Raw genomic sequence first — 20735 nt, 5'->3', positions numbered from 1 at the left:
TATAAGTTTGACCAGGAAGAAAAAATTGTTGAGTACGCAGTAAATATTTGGGATTAATTGAGTGGCATTAAGTAAATTGTTGGTACTATAAAAAGAAAATCCGAGTAATAAAATGTATCATTTTTGTTGAAAAAAGAAAAAAAATTGAAAACCCCCTTTTTCATTTTGCAATTTCAAATAATTTTCCCCCTTTTCGCACTAAAAAAAAGAAGAGTAAATAATTATTAAATGAGAAAAAAAAACTTGAAAAGAATAAAAAGATTGATGTCTAGTAATTGAGAATTGAGAATAAGGAGAGCAACACGTCTAAATTACACAGAGTAAATTAAATTATTAAAAAAATGAATATTTCAATAAAATAATTCTCCGTAAAAAGGCAAAAAGAAAACACGAAAATAGATCGACAACATGTTACGTTTAAGACTGAAACGGTTCTGTAAATAATGAAAAAATATTATTAACTAATAAAAGGTAAAAGAATAATTGTTACAAAAATTGCCCATCGGTTTAGGAGAGCAGGACATCCTTAAAGAAAAAGTGAGAGAAAAGTGTTTTTACACAATGAAACCGTCAGCACTTAATTTCACACAAGAATAATTATATAATTTTAATGCAAGACAAAACAATAAGCATTGATAATATGAGAGACTCTCATATTGTGACTTTTCTATTCATTGCAAATTTTTGTTTGCGTTTCTGTGAGTAAAAAATAACATATATTTTGAGAGCAAACTGAAAGAGAGAACGTAAAATGAAGCCTCAAATGAAAGATTTTGATGTGTAATTCACCTTGTAAAAATAAAGTGACTTTTATTCAAATGAAAACAATCGTCTTTATCTTGGAAATCATCCTTAACACCTGTTTGAGCGCATATATTTGTGTCTCACTGTAGATTTCGGTCGAAGTGTTCGTTATTTTGAACTCGCGTGTGCGGCAAACTTCATGTGATTGAGAAAGTGAGGTTATGTGATTGTTGTGATTTGGTGAGTTTCTCACGTGGATTATCTTTAATTATCACTCACAATCGATGCAAAATACGCATGAAATCATGTCGTTTGAGTTCAATTATGTACCAAAGAAGAGAAAGCCGGTGGAGGAAATTGCAGAAACCTCAAGGAAACGTGTGAAAACGAAGAAAGAAACCACTGAGGAAGCGCCAAAGGAAGCCATACGTTCTGCCGCAAAGAAGAAGTAAATAAATCATTTCAAGTTTCGAATTACGCTTTCTCAAGCTTCTTATTTTGCTCTTTCAGGCTGGTTCGAAACCCATTTGCCACTGTGCGTCGCCCTGCTGCTGCTGACAATGCAGAACTTCAAGCGGTCTGGACGATTCCGGAGCTTCTGGCTGAATTCGAGAACATCTCACCGACCGTTGCTGAGAACATTGTTCAGCTTTTCGAGCAGGACAACACGATTCCCTTCATCTGTCGCTACCGGAGACATTTGGTGGATAATCTGGAGCCTGACAAGTTGCGTGAGATCAAGTCGTCCATTTATAAGATCAATCAGCTGAGGACCAGAGTGACTTTGATGGGGAAAACGCTGGAGAAGGAGAAATTGCTGACCAGTGATTTGCGGGAGACAATTAGCAAGGTGAAGACCATGGAGGAGCTGAACCACATCTATGAGTACTACAAGCCCGCCAGGAAGAAGTCTCTGGTGGAGAAGGCGACGAATTTGGGGCTTTTGCCGGTGGCAAATATGCTTCTGTCCGGAGATACGTTGGTCAATTTCGCCAATTATGTCGACCCTTCCGAGAGCGCTCTGAGTTCAGTGGCTGAAGTTAAGGCTGGCGTGGCGATTCTCATCTCGAGCATAATCATGAAGAATGCCAAATTGCTGGACTTCATTCGGGAGAAGAGAAAGACTTCGAAGATTGAATTGCAATCAAGTCAAGCCAAAGCGAAAGCTTCTGATGGTCAAAACTCAGCAGATCCCACAAAATACGAGCTGTACTTCAACTTTAAAACGCTTGTGTCTCACATTCGTCCACATCAAGTTCTGGCCATTAATCGTGGCGAGAAGAACAAGATCTTGAGTGTGAAGATCAACATTCCGAGTGAGATGCAGATTAGTCTTGTCAGATTCATCTTTGGACTGTATCGTGGACAGCTGGAGTACAGAGAGAGGACTGAATATCTACAGAAAATCATCAATGATATGTACACGAAGAAGAGTAAGTAATTTTTGTATAATTTCTCAGTCGCAGAAGTTCATTTATATCTCTTCTCTTCAGTTGTTCCTCTGGTCACTAAGGAAGTTCGCCAGGAGTTGAATGACATGGCTGAGAAGGCATCAATTGAGGTGTTCGCCAACAATCTTCGACAGCTTCTGCTCATGTGTCCCGTGAAGGGTGAGAGAATTTTGGGAATTGATCCGGGTTTTTCTCACGGCTGCAAACTTGCCATGATTTCTGAGCAAGGCACTGTCTTGGAAACCGCTGTAATCTATCCGCACACCAAGAAGGATGTCAGCACGGATGCTGTCAGTATTCTCCATCAAATGTTGACCAGACACAAGTGTCGTATCGTCGCTCTGGGCAATGGAACGGCTTGTCGGGAGACAGAATCACTGCTGATGGATGTGAAGATGCGCACACGGCTGGATCTCACGTACTGCATCACGAGTGAACAGGGTGCTTCTGTGTACTCTTGCAGTGAGATTGCGAAGAAGGAGTTTCCGGATCTCGATGTGAATCTCATCAGTGCCGTGTCAATTGCGCGCCGACTGAACAATCCCTTGGCGGAGTTTGTCAAGGTGGAGCCCAAGCACTTGGGCGTTGGCATGTATCAGCACGATGTGAATGAGAAGCTCCTGGCGGAGTCTCTGCAGGAGATCATGATGGAGTGCGTGAGTTTTGTGGGCGTGGACATCAACACGGCCAGTGAATTGCTTCTGCAATCGGTGGCGGGATTGACGCCAGCGCGGGCAAAAAACATCATTGAGTATCGCCAGAAGAATGGCTCTTTTGGCTCCAGAGAGGAGCTGAAGAAGGTGAAGCTGATCGGGGAGAAGACCTTCACGCAGTGCGCCGGATTCGTGAGGGTGGAGACGAAGACGGCGGGAAAGGTTGTTGATCCGCTGGACGGAACTTGGGTGCATCCGGAAAGCTACCACATTGCTCGAGCCATTATCAAGATTGTGTCGCTGGAGACGAAGGACATTGGGAGGTTTCACTTCATCCAGAAAGTGAAGGTGTTCTCCGAGGACACAGAGACGATTCGGCGCCTGGCCGAAGGCATGTCGAGCTCCGTTGAGTGCATAATGACTGTGTGTGAAGCACTGCAACGGATGCCATCGCAGGATTACCGGGATGATCTCAACAAGAGGCCTCACTTCAAGAAAGGACTGACGAAGATCAGTGATCTCAAGCCTGAAACCATTGCCACGGGAAGTATCACGAATGTCACGCATTTTGGCTGCTTCGTGGATTTGGGTGTGGAGAAGAATGGACTGATTCACACGAAAAACCTCCGAGGATTGAAGCCAGGAATCGGAGATAGCGTGGAAGTGACAATTGTGTCTGTGGACGAGACGCAGGGAAGGATTCAACTTCGACTGGAGAAGATTCTCTAATCTCACATTGCTTTATTAGTCAATCACGAGTGCGGATTCAGTGCTTCTTGAGAATGGTGGAGATGCACTGAGAGAAGTCCTGCGAGAGAACCGGCTGAGCGTCGCAAAGATTCCTCAGTCTTGTCTCGAGGCTGGGCACAAACTCAAATTGGAAGCGATTGTGTGCCTCGGTAATTACAGGATTGAATTCATCGATGAAGTAATCATAGCGCCGCACAATGTCGAAGTCAACAAGCTTTCGCACAACACTCGTCTGCAAGTTGGTGATGTAATCGTGCCAGTCCTCCAGTCCCTCGAACACATCGTTCTGCAGGTGCAGAAGGCGAGTGGCAATATCTTCTGTGCACGATCTGATTGTCTCTCCGATTTCTGGCGTACTCTTGGGCTGCACCAGCATCCTGAGTGCCGCCGAGGCGCCTCCGTTCTGTCGCCGCCAAGTATCCATCACTCCAGTGAATATTCCTAGGATTTCACCACTGATGTCCGTCATGTAGCGCGACATGTGACCGCGCACTTCCGTCTTCATGTCCTCGTAGTAATTATGGTAGCTGTTGATGGCGTCTTGACTGTGAAACAACGGATTTGGCGGCACTTGGGCATCACTTGGGACCACAAAATTGCCCACAAACAGTAGAGTGAGAACGAAAAATGCGATTGTGAACATCTTTTTCGCGAGACAAAACTTGCAATGGTGATTTTTGCAATTCTCAGGACTTTTTAAGCATTTCCAGTTGTGCCAAAAATATAAATATCTAATCAAAGATCACTGTCAAAAATGGAAAATGACCGATACGGAGACACCAATTTTTGCTTTTTTGATTTCTCTAATTACACTCTCTTGCGTAAATGCTAATTTTTTTTGAGACTGAGCAGGGCTGAATTGCGTTGACGAATTAAATATTCTGTTAAACAATTATTATATATGATATGACTTGTAGTACTTGCAGTAATTGAAGTATTTTCCTTGTATTCAAAATTGAACTGAGATGTTTATATATTTGGGTTTGTGGACAGTTTAACTTTATTAATTTCTTTCCGAATTACTCTTTGCACTTAAGTGATTCATATCTACTCGAAATTCTATTTTTGGATAATAAAGATATGCTTAATGGGTAATTCCTGATGGTTTATGATAGATAAAGATAAGATTTTTTGAATTACTCTTTGTTATGCGAAAAAAAGTTTAGAGAGAAAGAAGAATTGAATGAATAAATTGTATTGTAAATGTTTTGAAACACATTTTTGTGGTGTTAATGTTGGTAATCAAAAAGTTCCATAAGTCCATTAAACAGGACAAACATTGCCTCTTTCAGAGACGAGGAGCAAAAAAACTAAAGAAAATGTATGTTTTTTGCCTTTATCACGGCACTATCGAGTTGATTTTCGGACAGAAAAGACTTTGTAATTAATGGATTACAATTAGATTTATTGAAACATAAGCATAATGATCACAAGGGGGATTAGCATGACTTGAGCAGCTTCTGGAAGGCTGCGTTGACGCAGTTGCGGGTGTTATCGGGCAGAGTTGGAGTGATGCCGGCCAAACCCGTCATTTGCTCGCTGACCTGCGAGACGTAGGCGTTGAGCCTGGTGCGGTAGGCGGCGAGGATGGGATCGAAGTGGCTGTCCAGCTGCTCATAGTTGATGGCCACATTGAACTCTCTCAGCTCCGACACGACGCTGATCGAGACTTCGTTCGAGGCGTCGTTCATTTCCTCGAGAATGTCGAAGATGGCGTCCTGGAAGTTGCCGATTTCAAAGAATGCCGTCTCGGCGCATCCTCGCACGATTTCTCCCTGTGCTTCGGTGTTGAAGAGAGTCGGACACGTGGTCTCCAGGCGGCGATTCCACTGGGCGATCACAGCGATGATCTCATTGAGGGTGATCTGCGAGAGGTGCCTGATGTGATCTCCCATTGCCAAGCGTGAGGCGTGCTTGAATTCTGAAAGGCGGCAAATTAGACGAGATTCTTCGGTGATTTCCTTACAATCTTACCCTCATATTCATCGTAGACTTCGATGACTCTGTCGTGGATGCTCAGCAGGGGATTATCCTGCGCTGACACACCGGCAAAGGTGGCAATGAGTGCCAGAGAAATCACAATCAGAGCCTTCATGGTGACTACAGTTCCTCAATCACTTCCACCGTGCGAAAGAAAGACAGCGAGGAGCGCGTCGTGAAGTCTTTTAAGCGTGTCTGTTAATTGAAATCACCTCTGTTATCGTGCAGAAATCAAACGCGAGAATTGTATCGTCACAATCAAATTAGACTCTGTGTGCAGGTGTTTCATTTCCCAACCGGTGTTGCGAGGAGTAGATTTGGCGGTTGTCTTGTTGTCCAGCCGATATGATCTTCAGGGGAAGTCGTAATTAAATTCTGCGCATCTGTCCTTTGGTTGCAATGCACAAATATCCTTATTCATTAGTGAATGAGTTCAGTTACAGAAATATCGAATATAAAATATTGAATATTATTTAAGTGTTTGCGATTCTTTCGGCAGGATATTGGTCGATCATAGCAGAATAATAAAGCATGAACAAGATAATATAATTGACCAATCAAAAGCAGCCACTTTGGGTTACTCTGATTGTAGATAGCAATTAAAATTTGATAATTACCTAATAGGCCGTGAACATGACACTTCAATCTCTTTTCTTTTCTCTGGGTCTATTTATTGCCACTGATCGGAATTGAAAGCCCAGTTTGAATATTGCAAAAAAATACATTAAATTTAATTCTTATTCTCTAAATTCCCCTACTAATGATCTTCAAAAAAAATGCTGCCAAGAAGAGATGTTGAAAAGACCTGTTTCGTCCTGAATAAAATCATTCTCACATGCCAATCATGTGTTAAGGGTTCGCATTGACTTTTATCTCTGCGCGATCATCAGTGATTGGCGGAAAGTTCATTAATTTCTGCAAATGAAGGAAAGGCAAGTGAGTACTCGCCAACTTTCTGGCATTTTCAGTCTGAATATCTGTGGACAAGGCGCAAGAATGAAATTCCTGCTGTTCGCTATTGTGGGAAGTGTCCTTCTCGGGAATGTGGCCTTCGGCCAGGATCCCACCAACAATCCTCTGCAGGATGCCTTCTACGTCATCCACTCCTACCATCGCATGTACGAGGGCACCATGGACAACGTGCGCTTCTACATGGCGGACTCTTCCAAGTTGATCATCGATCAACTCGTGGAGATCACCACGGCGGAGATCGAGAGCTGGAACAGCAGGAGTGCCACGTGCGCCAACTGGACGCCCAGAAGCACCGAAGCCATCGGCGAGGCGCTCAGGCAGTGCGCCATGACGAGTGCTCAAGTCGTCTATGACATCCACAACAATGTGTATGCGGAGCTGGAGGACATGCAAGAGGAGTCTGTCGATCTGAAATTCACAGTCATCCGGAGACTGGGCAGTTTCAACATTCTGGACAATTACAATGACTTCGTGGACGACTTTGTGGACACGGTCGTGTCCCAAGCTTATCAGCGCCTGGAGAATCACTTCGTGCCGCGCCTGGAAGATGCCCTGGAGCCTCTCCTGCAGGCCGAAAACACCCTTCCGCAGCAGACTCAAAACTGCGTCAATGCGATCAGTCGCCAATTCAAAGCCCTGTGCTGATGCGGATCAATAAAGAATTAATTCGGAAACATTGAAATTATCTGTTTTATTGAAAATCCCGGAAATCCTTTTGTCTCAACGCATCCGATTATGTGCTTTCATAGAAAGTTAGAAAGGATAATTATCTGAGATCGACATCTTATCGCCATCCACAGATCCTGCAGGTGTTTCTTTATCGCAAATTGCATCACTTTCTTGTACTGTGTTGCGAATTTCACACTTATCATTTTGCAATATCTTCGCAATAATGTAATTAAAAAGTGTTTCCTCGGAGACAACTGTGAATTTCTCCCTCATTCAGTGATTTTCAGTGATATTTGAAGCACGTGGAATGAATTTTAAGATCCTCGCATCACTTCTCATCCTTGTGGGAGCTGCAGCTGCCCAAAATGATCCTTTAACGGAGATTTACAATCGAGTTTTCGCTCTGTACAACCAATTTGAGGGTATTTTGTCGGGGATCATTTGATTTCATGACCTCTTCTGAGATATTTTGTAGGATTTCAGGACACTTCTCGACTGACGATGGGAGTAATTGCCAGAGATCCCACGACTCGCGTCATAGAAGTCCTGGTGAATGAGATCGACTCCTGGCAAGCGCGTCTTCTTCGCCACTGTTCAATGCCAATGAGCACTGAAGCTGCCGGTGAAATCCTGCGATCCTGCTCTGAGGAAGCCAGCACTGTAGTGCTTCAACTGCAATCGGACGTCTTTGAAGTCCTGGAGAGCATGCGTGACGCTTCCACTGAACTCTCCACGAGCATCATGAGAGAATTGGCGGGATTCAACATTGTCCTGAACTCTGACACCTTTGTGGCTCACTTTGAACCCATAATTGCTGGCTTCCAGACGACACTGGATGACTATGTGTACCTCGTGGGACAGAAACTCAATCAATTCATCGTGACGGGAGATGCTTTGCCGCAAAACACTCAGCAATGCATCGCCGGGAGTTTCCGTAAGATTTTGGAGTCTTGCATGTGATTTGAACACACTATGAATGAAGTTCTGTAATAAAATAGGGTGTTCCATGTCCCTCAATTACTGCTAATTGAATGGATTTCCGTTCATTGAGAAGTCTCTGGACACGTGCTTGATAAAGTGCGGTGTCAATTAATAGGAAACACAGGTGACAATCTCTGCCAGATTATCAGAAATAAAAGGAACATATTCGTCGCCGAGGTCTCACGAGGCTTCAGTTGTACGTGAACAGTTGATCATCACTCGGGAAAATGCTGAAGGTGACTCTCTTGCTGTGCTTCCTCGCACTGGGCGGCGTCCTGGCCCAGGACAATCCCCTGATTGAGTGCCAGTACTTCGTACAATCGTACCATCTTATGTTCGAGGGCACCGCCGATAACGTGCGCACGCGGATCAGTGAGTACACTAAGGACCTGTCGCAGGGCCTCGTGGACGTGATGGTGGAAGAACTGCGGCGCTGGGAGCAGATGTCCAGACGCTGTGGCATCCTGTCGCAGCGCAACACCGAAGCCATCGGCGAAACTGTTCGCGCCTGTGCGCAGACAAAGGCCTATCAAGTGCTGGACTTGCAGGACAACATCTTCGTGGTGCTGGAGGACATCCACAGGCTGTCCAACGAGCTCTCCGTGATGCCCATCAAGCAGCTGCAGGACATCAACATCGTGCAGGAGTATCCCAATTTCCAGCAGCAGTGCCAGTCCTTCGCCATGGATCACTACAATGAACTGGAGGATGTGCACGTGCCGCGTCTCAGTGAGCACATCGACGCCCTCCTCAGCGCCCGCGACAATCTTCCGCAGGATCTCTCGACCTGCATCAGTGCCGCAATGGCCAAGCGCTTCCCCAACATCCATTCATGCTAGAAATTGTGCACTCGATATGATCAATAAAAGAGATTTGGTGTAAACTTTCATTCTTTTCCATTTATTAATTCCATATGATAATTTTTGATAAAATATTTTCTCGGAATTTTTCTTTCATTTTATATATCACCCTAATAAATCTTTACAGGAAAACAATTTAGAGCTGCATTGTGTGTAATATGTCTCAATATCCTCTTCTCTCCATCTACTAATGCATGGAATTGAATGGTTTATGTTATCAAACGAACTGATAGCAATTGATATAATAATATTGTAACTTTCCAAAAAAATCAAGAAATCAATTAGACACGTTAGCAGCATGTAAAAAATTAAAGATTATACAATTAAATGTTATATAACTCTTCGCCACGTCCGTAAATCACTCTTTTACAACTTGTTACAACTGTTCAAATTCACTATACAAATGACAAAAAAAAGAATTATTAATAAACTCTGGTCCAAAAGAGGAGAAGCACTTTGTAAAACATGTGAATGAAACATGAAGGAAAGGGGGAAATATCTCACAATTGTATCCTTATTGTTAAATAGAAATTCATATATAGTAGGAATTTCATAAAAGCTAGTATCATACGATATCAGTATTAAAACGCTTCCATCGGCCACTCAATGGACCTCTTAATTTTAGCGCAAATTCTTCACTTCATTTTAAGATTATACAAAAAACCGCAAAAACTCTCCTTACATTGTATACGCAGGATTTCTTTTCTCATACATTTTTTCTTGTTTTCTTTTCTCTTTCAATAGGAAAATTTGTTTTTCTTTTTTCTTACGCGATAAACTTTGCAAAATTGCAACGCAAAAAATTCAATTTTGGCGAATTGTTTCCATCAATTTTTTTCTTTTTAAACCTCCCAATTGACACACTTTTCAATGAGAAATTGTTCGAAACTTTTATCAACTAATATCACTGAATAATATATAGAATATAAATTCCAATTCTCGTGTTTTTTTCTTGTCGTGATGCTACAGTAAAATATAAATGCCATTCATCTGTTCGAAAAGAAGAAAAAGATCTTATTCTCAAGATGACGTTGTGGAAAATTTTACCACGCGAAAAATAATTTAAATAATGACAAAAAAGGCGGTAAAAAGTTCTGATTAAAATTACAGACTTTGATAAAAATAATTATGCGTGTGTGTGTGTGTAAATGTGGGCAAGGAAAATGAGAGCCATAATAAAGAAGTATTAATCAGTTTTCTTTTCTTCATTTTTTTTCTTCTGTTAATGCGACGCAAACTGAAGAAAAAATTTCTCTCTCAAGTGTTTCTCGTTAGAAAAATTAGTATTTTATACATTTAAAGTATATTATTATATATATCTCACATTTATATATTATTTAAATAATAAAATACACTTTCAATCAGTTTTTTTTTGTTCAAGGAAATATCCACGTTATATCCTATTGTTATAGTATTATCTTTACACAAGTCTCTCTCTAAGTTTTATATTTGTTCTCCTTCCTGTAATTGTATAAAATACAACACTAATTAAAAGGGAAAATTAAAAGATTGCAATCTCTCACATACGATAATAATTCACCAGAAGCCAAACACAAACCGAAAGCGTGTGTGTGCAAATTAGGAGAAAAAAATCACACCACCAAATCAAATGTGCTGATTAGCGAGGGGAGTTTCTCATGTTAAGAGTCAAACTCATGATAATATTTACAGGCAAAGCCGCCATGGAACGCTTCTAATGCCACAAATTAACCCAGCACCGAAAGTAAAACCTCAAGCAATCTCAACATGAAATAAACAGAGAAATAATTATTATTCACATTCAATTATAAATTCATTAATTGAGCTCCACAGTGTAATATTTCACCAAAGCAATTAACCAGAGTTTAGAGGGTAATTTTAATCAATTTATACGTCGACTCACATATTATCCAGTTAATTATTAACACATTTATACACAAATTCTGGTTCTTACTGCTTTTATTTCCACGTGCCAATAAGAATATATTGTGGCTAATTAATCAAATTTATATCAGAAATGAACACAAAGCGCGTATAAATATAATTTAAATATTATTAAAATGCATTTCCCTGTATCTATCATACTATCAAAAATAGTTGTGTTGAAAAGAAAAAGTCTCACAAATCTAAATTGAAATATTAATCAATTCTTATTCATGCATGCCATTCAATTACACAAATATACGAGATTATACTGTTTTTCTTGCCTTAAATTCACTGAATTCTTATTTAGCAATAACAATTATTTATATAAGAAGAAGATAAACTATCTAGAGTATATAATATTAAATTCAACAATTATGCAGCTATAGTCGCTTTATTTGTTCCAATGAAAAGTCTCTACTTTCGTCGCGAAACTAAAATACGATCAGCTGTTAGAATTTTTCTTTCTTGCCTCAACACGGAGGTCATCTTTTTGTCTTCACTTGTAAACTTCCTCAAGGAAAACGTGCTTTCATTCTTAGAAAAGAGAATAATTAATTAAATAGCCAGAGTACAAAAGTTCATAAACATCATTAAGACTTACTCGTTGTCCTGCAAATAAAGTTTTTACTTTGAGAAAAAAGGGGTCATGAATGTTTCCAGTGAGGAAAAACAGTAGAAAAAAAAACTTATAAATTGTCGATGTTAAGTGTTTTGTGTGTATGAGTATTATTATTCTTAGATAAAAGACTCTCTACGTTATCATTCACCTCCGTGATTCATGGCAAAGACACGCTATCTATCGCTCTATTATCACCATTGAGACACTCTCAATGGGGCTAAATGAAGATTAGTTTTCACAAAAATGCACCTTTTCCCGATAGGATTTAGCATTTATCTACTTCCGATTGATTCACTATTTTTTTTTCTCTGGAATTACTGATGAGTGAGCATTTTTTTCGGTGATCGAATGATAAAATCCGATTCATACGATATTGTGAGTGATTCTTCTAAGTTTCACAGCCGTTATCAATAAACACCACGCAAGGTATACAGAGAAAACCCAGTATTTTGCAACTTTATTCTCTCAATTGATAAGTCAAAAGAAATACAAAAGAGTCCAATTTAGAGATTTTTTTCTTCTCTCTTTTTTGGTTGTTGTTATTATTATTACGATTTCAAGACCCAAACTTTTACCGTTGCAAGCAAAGTGGGAGTGTTTATCCTTGTGACTTGTATATTATTATTTTATAAATATGTTTCAATAGGTATATATTCTCAGTACATAATTCCTATACTCTAGAATTAAATTTGATTCAATCTATCATGTTTCCTTTCTTCCCTTTTCCTGTTTTTTTTTATATACTGTCAAAGAGAGAGAGTAATTAAACTGTAATTTAACATGTAATTACGATATATTATATTCGCATATAATCTTTTATAATATCTGATTATATAATGATATCTAAGAAACATTTGAATTCCTTTCTTCTTCACACTCTATTCCATTAGTTACTACAGAAAATAAGACAAATGTACTTTGGAATTGATTTTCTTTTCATTTCTTCCTTCTTTCTCTTCCTGCCACCGAAATATTTTACGTTTCTTGGGAGTTTTTCCGCTGGAATTGTGGTGTCACACTAAACAATTCAATGCTCAATTGCCGTGGAATAAATCATTATACAATAAAAATTCATATTGATATATTCAACATTCAAAAAGTAATATCAAATATTTATGTATGTACACAAAATCCGCAAATAAATTCACACTTTTTACACAGTAAATTTTTTATGACTAGATTAAATAAAAAAAAAACCAACAAAAGTAAAACACGAGTGTGGCAAAATATGGGTCAAAACGAAGAATGAAAAATTGATCAATGAAAGTAAATTCCGAGTCACACTCGCAACGCCAACATATTATAAGTGAGAAATTACAGACAAAAATAGGTCAATCTCTTCAATATGTGTGGTATTTATAGAAGTGGAGGAAAACATCAAACAAGATTGAAATGTTGACAAAGTTTTCCCTCCCTTTCACATTCACCATTATTTATAAATGTACACTTTTCCGTGTGTTCATTTCACTTTTGCAAATATATATAGATATATAAATTGTAACATTGAATATGAGCGCGTGAATAACAAATTTTGCGCATGAAAAGAAGAGAGAGAATGAGAAAAAATAAGAGTGTTGTTCACCCACTCGGCCAAAAATTCCCATTGCATATTATGTATAAATGATGAATAATGTACAGAATCATGATGGGAAGTCGTAGGAAATTGATTTTTCCACCAAACATTTCCCATATACAATATCTCTACAGCTCAATCTCCTGCATCATTCAGTGAATAACAATATAGAGACATATTGAAACTTATGTAAATATAAGCGGATAAACCCATCACCATGTAAAATAGACATATTTCACACAAAAATATCCTTTACACCTTTCTTTCTCTCTCTCTCTCTCCAAACACCACTGAAGAAGCCACAAAAATGAAAAAAAGAGGGGAAAAAGGTAAAGTCATGAGGAAATGAAAAATAACAAGGCCTACACCACACAAGCCGAGAAAACCCCCATAACTCGTCAGCCGAGATCTTGCTGAGCTTCTGAACGATAGATAGCCGCTCTGTAACTGTACCTGTTAGTCGCCGGTTGTGGCTGCATGGGATTTGGCTGCTGTTGCTGCTGCTGCGGGATGTTCCCAGCGGCATTGGCCAAGTTCGCCCCAGCGGCCGCATTGGCCTGGAAGCTGGCATTGGGCAGTATGGAGTGATGGTAGGAATTGGAAATGCTCTCGTCCTGCATCAGGTTTGCCGGCTGTTGCTGCTGTGACAGACTGTTCTGCATCTCATGCTCACCCGACAACATTCTCGTGCTCAGTATCTCCGAATAGGTCTTGTATCTCTTCAGCTAAAAGATACAAAAGCAATCAACGTGAAAGCGCAATTAGTATTAGAGAAATGCACTCTGTACTCCACCTCATATTGCAGGAAGCACTCTTTCTCCTTGTAGTTTTGCAGTGGGAGACCCTTTGTTGGCACAGGACCACGTCGATGCTCCTCTATTTCATTCTCCAACTGAATAATCTTGTTATCATGTGACATCAATTGCTCTCGCTGAAAGAAACAATAGTCAGAGAAGACATATACTTTTCCATGATTTCCTGCAAACACTTACCAAGAGTAATTTCGTATGGTTACTTGGTAACAATGGCCGTTGAAAGCGTTTTTGGCTACCAACACCACCCTCGAGTGGTGGTGCTGAGAATGAGGCACACACACAATTGATTGTGTCAATCCAGGATTGCAGCTCCTTGGAATCGCTGGTCTGAAACAGATACTCAGACTGATCAGCTGTCTGCAGTCGAAACACGTGCTGCTTCTTCGTATAGTCATTCGCTTTAGTGGCAAGAGCATGGTGAATTCTGATTGCATTGTGAACATTGTCAGACATCTGAAAAACATCAAAATTGTTCAGTAAATACCAATTTGCCACAATGAAGACTCAATGAGCATACCTGATTTTTTCTGAAGCCATGCTCATCCTTGTGCAAGTACAACACCAAGTCTCTTAAGGTACAGTAGAACATCTTCCAGGAACGTTTGCCAAATGGTGCTGAAAACAGACCACAAAAGCCTACGTCATAAGTTAACCCGTACAAAATCACTGTGTGTTGTTCAAATGAAATGATTATTAGCACAACACTTTGCAACACATCTCACAACTATACACAATTGCCTTCCCATCCAAGTGCTAAAGACAAGAAAACAGATAGAAACACTTAAAGCCACCTTCCAAAGGCACATTGAGGGTGATTTAGTGAGCCACTCGCATGATACCACCAATCACCAATGCGTCCTCCGACAAGGGACCACTTACTTTTCTTATAGTTAGAATCATAGCAGCACTTTCGCATCACATATCCCTTCTTATACTCAATGGCAGCGACACTGTTCATGGTATCCAACAGAGAGTTTGATCCAAGTTGAGTGCCCTGAATACTGTTATCGGCACGTGATTTCTGCTGATCCGGAGACTCCTCGTCCCTGAGACATGAAGAGTTATTGCAAATTAGTGCTGTATTATTGACACAGTATTAGAAACACGTCTGACCATAAATAAATCGTGAAAATGTCCACACACGCACGCACGCATTCACACCCCCATATCAAAGCAATTAACAGAAAACCATATTAAAGAAATTTAATGGGAGAAAAACAAATCGACATTATTTTCCGCCCATTCTCTCTCCCAACCATTATTACAACATTCATTGAGGCCAAACAATCGAGAGAATAGTTGTAATTTCCTCTCAAGTTAAAGAGCGTTGAAAGAATAAAAGGCATAAATTGGATTTGCTATATTTCACGGCCAATGACTTGGCGTCTTGAAATACCATGAGACTTTCTTTGCCCGGAGCCTCAGCAAATGCAACCGCACTCAATTTATTTATGGATGCTGTTTTTGTTAAACTCTCAACAAGAAATACATCCAATTATTATTGATTTTCAAATGAAAATTGCTACACATTGTTGTGAGTTATGATGAGAATTTTTTGTAAATTACCAACAACGCCAATACTACATGTGTAGCAATTGCTTGTGCAGAGAATATATAATATTATTATGCATTGTATTTGTATCTACAGATATACTTACAGAGCCCACTCCAGTGGATGACTTTTGATAGCCTGATAGAGATATTTTAAAATATCCTTCGGGAAGTTCTCTCCATCATTCAACTCAGACAGATTATCGATAAACTCCGAACAAGTCATCTTCCGCCCAATATTCTGACCGTGTAAGTCGGTATTAAGTAACATTATAGCACATGTAAGCGTATGAACGGCGTCTGCAAAGGAAATGGCCATCGATAAATCTCACACAATGCACATTGTAAAGAGGTCATCACAGTGAGTGTTACCTTGAGAATTAAAAGTTCCTGGATTGCAGTCTAGATATCTTTTGGAGAAATGCACTAATACTCGCTCCCTCTCTTGCGTTTCACCCGACAGCGAGAATTGCTGAAGAAATTGCCGCAGAGCCTCGTCCAGACTCAATCGCTCAAAGTTGAAGTACTTCAAGTATTCATCAGCAACAGCTCGCGTGAAGTCATTGCTGAAAGTGAATATTCAACAAGTCAATAAATATTGTCCCAAAGCGGAAGGACATATTTCCAACAAAAGGAACACCATACTTTTTGCTTAAATGTCTAGAAACATCACTCTTTTTGAAGCCATCCAGACCATAGAGACGCTTAGCCAGTCGAACCGCAGATGGCATGTCAACAGCCTTCGGTGAATAGTGATAAGAGTGCAGGGAATCCACATCACTGCCATCGTCAGAAACAGGTGGTGAGGATTCCTTTCCATCCTGCTGTCCGGAAGAATCTGCAGGGAAAGGCAAGACGTTCAAACATTAATCAATTTAGACGCATGAGAAAAAGAAAACTCACCGATCATCAGAGTTGGCGGATCCTCCATGAGCGTGGCAAGTTCATCTTCTGAGTTCTTCAACTCCGAATACCCATGCTGAACGAATTGACTGTTTTGCTGCCTCAGATGAATAGTGATCTTGTTATCCTTGTCCTGTATCCTGTGCACTGTATCCGAGACGAGAATTGTGGAGTCAGAGTCACTTGGATCACTGATCGCCATCGCTGCCATGTCCTTCGAGCTCAGTAGATTATCCTCATCCTGATAATCAGGGCTCGAGATGTTCGACACCGCCTCAGACACACTGTGATCACCATTTGGCGGTCCCATCAGGTTCTGATGCTGATCCACTCGGCCGCTCAGTGGATTCTTCTCACCCTTGGAGCTGGAATTCGACGACATAACAGAGCTGGAAACGGACGTGGGCGAAGCGGGACTGTTGCTGTGCTGTGGCGATGAACTGATGGAGCTGGAGTGTGATGTTGATGAGTGGGTAGAGATCTGCTGAACAATTGGCGCATTGTACGTCCACACAATCCTGTCGCGATCCGAACTCTGACTATCCTCAGAGTCATGCCGCGTGTCCAGGAGTGTATTGAGCGAACTGTTGACATCCTCATCGATGTCAATTGGGATCACTGCACTCAATCCATCACGCTGACTCTGTTGCAGGTGATCTTCTGAGCGACTCGTCCTGAATCCAGCCGCATCGCACTTCCGCACAACACCGTTGTGGGTATTATTCGTACGTCGCAGCTTCGTTTCCGGCTGACCAGCGGACTCTGGGCTCGTGGGCACGGAATTGGCGGAGTCGCGCTTCTTCAGCGCCGGCAGATCCTCCAGCACAGGCGTAGACATTGATATCGGTGATGTAGGCACTGAGAAACACACATCGGGAGAACTCACGGCATCACTCTTCACCGTGGAGGAGGAGGAAGATTTGGAGGAGACTGGAAGATGGGATTCTTTTGGCTGCTTTCGCATTTGACCCGAGCCACAGGCCCGCTGACTGGCACAATCCACACTATCACCAGCCTGTGTGGCATCCTGCATCCACTGCCTATTGTCCGTCGCACCGTCAATCGCAGAACTCTTCGCCACATTGTCTTGACTGTGAACACTGTCATTAGCCGTACTGTTGCACATCACCACACCACTTCCTCTCGCACTTTTACTCTTCTGCTGCACACTATTTATAGCCCCACTGTGCTGAGATGCCTTCGTCTCAATGCTATCTATTATGGAATTGTTGTCCTTCTCAATGAGAACCTTATTGGAATTGTTTGAATCACCACTGAAGTCATCCGTTGAGTAGGTCGGCGAAGACGGGGAGGAATCGTACTTGGCCTGTGGCGCCATTCCACCATTCCGACGACTTATCCGTGACGGTGAATCCCGCAGACTGTCCACCTTCTTGGCATGTGATGTGATCAGTCCAGAACTCTGTGGCGTCCGCGATAGATTCAGAATCAAGTCACCAGTCATCATGTACGCCTCAAATCTCGCCTTGTTGGGCTGCACCTGGCTGTTGTTGTTGTTGTTCGTGCCATTCGACGCGGGCATGTGACCGGCATTCCTGCCCTTCACCCCGTGCGGCGACTGCGGCGCACTCTTCGTCGGCTGCGCGTGAGACGTGGTGACAGGAGGCACCGTCTGGCCGCGGACAATCTGCGGTATCCTCGATGGACGACTGACCATCGCCTCCGATGGCGGTCCCCGATAGGCCGGACTGTGGAGCACTCTGCTGCTGGCTGCCGATGCCTTGGGTGACACAGCACTGTCATTGAGACTGAATGGCCGAATATCAGCATCTGAGTGCAAATTGCTAGTTTGCTCCAGATATTTCCGCACGTGGGCTTTCACGTTGGGATCTGTCGGTGGAGACGCAAAGATATCAACATCAACAGCAAACAGCGAGATAAACTCATTCGCACAAACACGCACACACACACAAACACACAAACACACAACACTCACCTCTCCTGAGCTCCAGTGTCACTGGATCTTGGGACAATCTCAAGCATTTCAGTACTAAAAGGCATATAGATAAAATCCATTAGATCTTCCCACCTTGCAAAAGAAATGTGCACTTATATGTGCATTCCACACATTATATTCATACCTTCCTTAGTTGTGAATCGATGTACATCGGTGCCATTCACTTTAACAATTACATCGCCAGCTTCCACCTGCAAAGAGTGCAAAGAAAAAGAGCTCTCAATTTCTCCTACGAGCCACACAAATAAATAAATCACCCAACAGTCCATCGATATACAACAGCCTGAGCGAGTTTATCTAAATTGATTTTGTGAATTGATACCATAAACACTGGCTAATTGGATTGGGTGAAGATTCTGCATTTTCAGACACCCAACCATAAAACTCTCTATGCGTCACGCCTCTACAATTTCAATAAATCATTGTGCGAAAAAAAAACGCACAGAACTTGCTTCAGCCATCCAGCAAAAGTCGACCATCGAGTGACAAAAACACTATTCCAACGTTAGATTAACATCTAGTTCATGTATTGGAGCAGAGAAATGTGAACTCTTTCTGCCATTTCTTCTGTTTATGTTCACCCAAAAACTGCCCATTAATTTGCCCACCAAATATTCGATGGAGCGGATTTTCGGAAGAAAACCTCCACAAAAGATACCATGTGTGATGCGAAAGGACTTCAAAAGCATGCTGACTTGAAGAGTGAGAGAGAGAATTCCGAAATTGTGGCCAAAATCGATACCGGATATTTAACTCATCTATTTCCCTTTATGAGTTAAAAATATTTTCGATTGCCAAATTATACTCATAGCTAATCTTCTGGAGGAGAAGTTAAGTGTGGAAAACGTTGAATAATTTTTTATCCTAATCAATTATGATACAACCTTGATTCTTCCAACATATTTTTTGGCAATACAGAGAGATTTTTTGAGTGATTCTGCAAATATTACGACATTCCACCGTTGAGAAAAGCCAAAGAACCGCCCAAGAATGAATACAAATGACTTGAGAAAGGGTGTTTGACGATTTTTCTAATAGGCAGAGAAATGGTGAAAGATCGTTATGGGTCATCGGTGACCCATTTGCTGAGAAATTGTGTTTAAAAGTAAGCCAATTTATCTCTCAGCGAGAATTATAATAATTCCTCCAAGCAGGAAACGAAGATTTAAGATTCTTTCTGTCCAAGCAAATCTGGGTGAAAATGCCGAAACATCTTGTTGGTTTCCTCTTCAATTGACCTAAATCCCTTCAATAAATCCAATATCTTTCTTATTGGACTATGTGTGTTCTATGCAATCCCGCCAATGTTTGGCCACTTTCTCATCTCTCCTGAGCACCGCAACGCGGAAAGTCCTCTCGCCAGAGCGTGGGAATAGAAATTTGTCACGTCTGGAAGCTATAATTGCGCTCTCCTCGTTAAAACTTGTTCTTCTTGGGTGGAAAATAGAGAAAATATCCGACCATCGGGGCCATTGTGGAGTTTTCTCTTTCTCGCGACACCGCGAAAGTGAGACTGCGATGGTCAAAATGAGCCCTCGCGATTCCTCTTCCGCCTTCTCTTGAGTCTCGCGACCAAAACGCGCGACCGTCTCGCCCTGGGTAGAAAGTGAAGCGCGACACTCGAAGAGGGCGTAGCCTCCCAGTCATTCCGACGTTTCTCCAGCCCTCACAGCGCTCTCTTGGCCACACGCAAACACCACAGCAGCCCCAGGGACTCCCGGACCCGCGAAGGTGACTGCGAGGCGGCATGCAAGGGCTCCGCTCGTGTGATTTCTGAACTCCGCCGTGAAGGCAGTGCGCAGCATAAATCACGCTACATCTTATTTTTAGTGACTTCCTTCCTGCAACACCGCCTCCACCCCCATTCGCCGCCGCGCTAATGTATTCCGGGTCACTGGTGTCGCCACGGCGGGCGGCCAGAAGGGCTCTCTAATCCCATTTGCGGGCGCGACATGTATACAAAACAGAGGTGAAGAGGAAAAAAACAAGTCTTTTGGGGCCACTTTTCTCACACCTCACCCACACTTACCTCACCGCTTTCCGCGGCAGGAGAATTTTCCACAATATCATAGATAACGTGTGGCAGACCGGCGGCACTTCCGAGGAGCGAGAAACCGAGGCTATTATCACTTTTCTTTAGAATTATTTCAAAATTCTCCATTTCTCTGCCTTAAACCGACTGTCATTTGGCGCTGCTGCCACTGGTGGCTGGACACTGAACTGCAAATATCCCAATGGCCTGAAGTGGGCCGCGGATGGACGGTTTCATCCCGGCTGTAGAATTCCTCATTTTCTGCGGTCGGCAGAGAAACGCAGAAATTCACAGAGTTC

General features: G+C 41.8%; 2 protein-coding genes across 3 annotated transcripts; one reads left to right on the top strand and one right to left on the bottom strand.

Annotated features, from left to right (window-relative positions):
* Window positions 1-858: 858 nt before the first annotated feature.
* Window positions 859-3587, top strand: LOC132265200 (S1 RNA-binding domain-containing protein 1). The gene is made up of 3 exons (XM_059765777.1): window positions 859-1192; window positions 1255-2177; window positions 2238-3587. The coding sequence occupies exons 1-3, from the start codon at window positions 1029-1031 to the stop codon at window positions 3575-3577; spliced, it is 2427 nt and encodes an 808-aa protein (XP_059621760.1). The 5' UTR covers window positions 859-1028; the 3' UTR covers window positions 3578-3587.
* Window positions 3588-9072: 5485 nt separating this feature from the next.
* LOC132264622 (PH and SEC7 domain-containing protein) lies at window positions 9073-20585 on the bottom strand. Of its 2 annotated transcripts, none has more exons than XM_059764882.1 (13): window positions 20434-20585; window positions 18529-18595; window positions 18384-18437; window positions 16427-18277; window positions 16169-16361; window positions 15896-16089; window positions 15631-15823; window positions 14852-15018; window positions 14490-14608; window positions 14150-14425; window positions 13951-14088; window positions 13611-13882; window positions 9073-10521 (listed from the first exon to the last, which is right to left on the bottom strand). In XM_059764882.1, the coding sequence occupies exons 1-13, from the start codon at window positions 20563-20565 to the stop codon at window positions 10497-10499; spliced, it is 3681 nt and encodes a 1226-aa protein (XP_059620865.1). In that variant the 5' UTR covers window positions 20566-20585; the 3' UTR covers window positions 9073-10496. The 2 variants fall into 2 exon arrangements, with proteins under 2 accessions (XP_059620865.1, XP_059620866.1); XM_059764883.1 differs by having other exon boundaries at window positions 14490-14587.
* Between the last annotated feature and the right edge of the window lie 150 nt (window positions 20586-20735).

This window comes from Phlebotomus argentipes, unplaced genomic scaffold, assembly GCF_947086385.1.
Source record: "Phlebotomus argentipes unplaced genomic scaffold, Phlebotomus argentipes genome assembly contig_2, whole genome shotgun sequence".
Lineage (NCBI taxonomy): Eukaryota > Metazoa > Arthropoda > Insecta > Diptera > Psychodidae > Phlebotomus > Phlebotomus argentipes.
The sequence above is the reverse complement of the archived record's forward strand: the minus strand, read 5'-3'. Positions and strand labels throughout refer to the sequence as shown.

What these genes read in the sequence shown, in the direction of transcription:
- LOC132264622 (XM_059764882.1), bottom strand. Translation starts at nt 20,565, where the DNA reads ATGGAGAATTTTGAAATAATTCTAAAGAAAAGTGATAATAGCCTCGGT. An exon ending in GACACTGGAGCTCAGGAGAG is followed by an intron (nt 18,278 to 18,383) that starts GTGAGTGTTGTG and finishes CTCCACCGACAG; the next exon opens with ATCCCAACGTGAAAGCCCAC. An exon ending in TCTAGACATTTAAGCAAAAA is followed by an intron (nt 16,090 to 16,168) that starts GTATGGTGTTCC and finishes ATTCACTTTCAG; the next exon opens with CAATGACTTCACGCGAGCTG.
- LOC132265200 (XM_059765777.1), top strand. Translation starts at nt 1,029, where the DNA reads ATGCAAAATACGCATGAAATCATGTCGTTTGAGTTCAATTATGTACCA. An exon ending in CGTTCTGCCGCAAAGAAGAA is followed by an intron (nt 1,193 to 1,254) that starts GTAAATAAATCA and finishes TTGCTCTTTCAG; the next exon opens with GCTGGTTCGAAACCCATTTG. An exon ending in TGATATGTACACGAAGAAGA is followed by an intron (nt 2,178 to 2,237) that starts GTAAGTAATTTT and finishes TCTTCTCTTCAG; the next exon opens with TTGTTCCTCTGGTCACTAAG.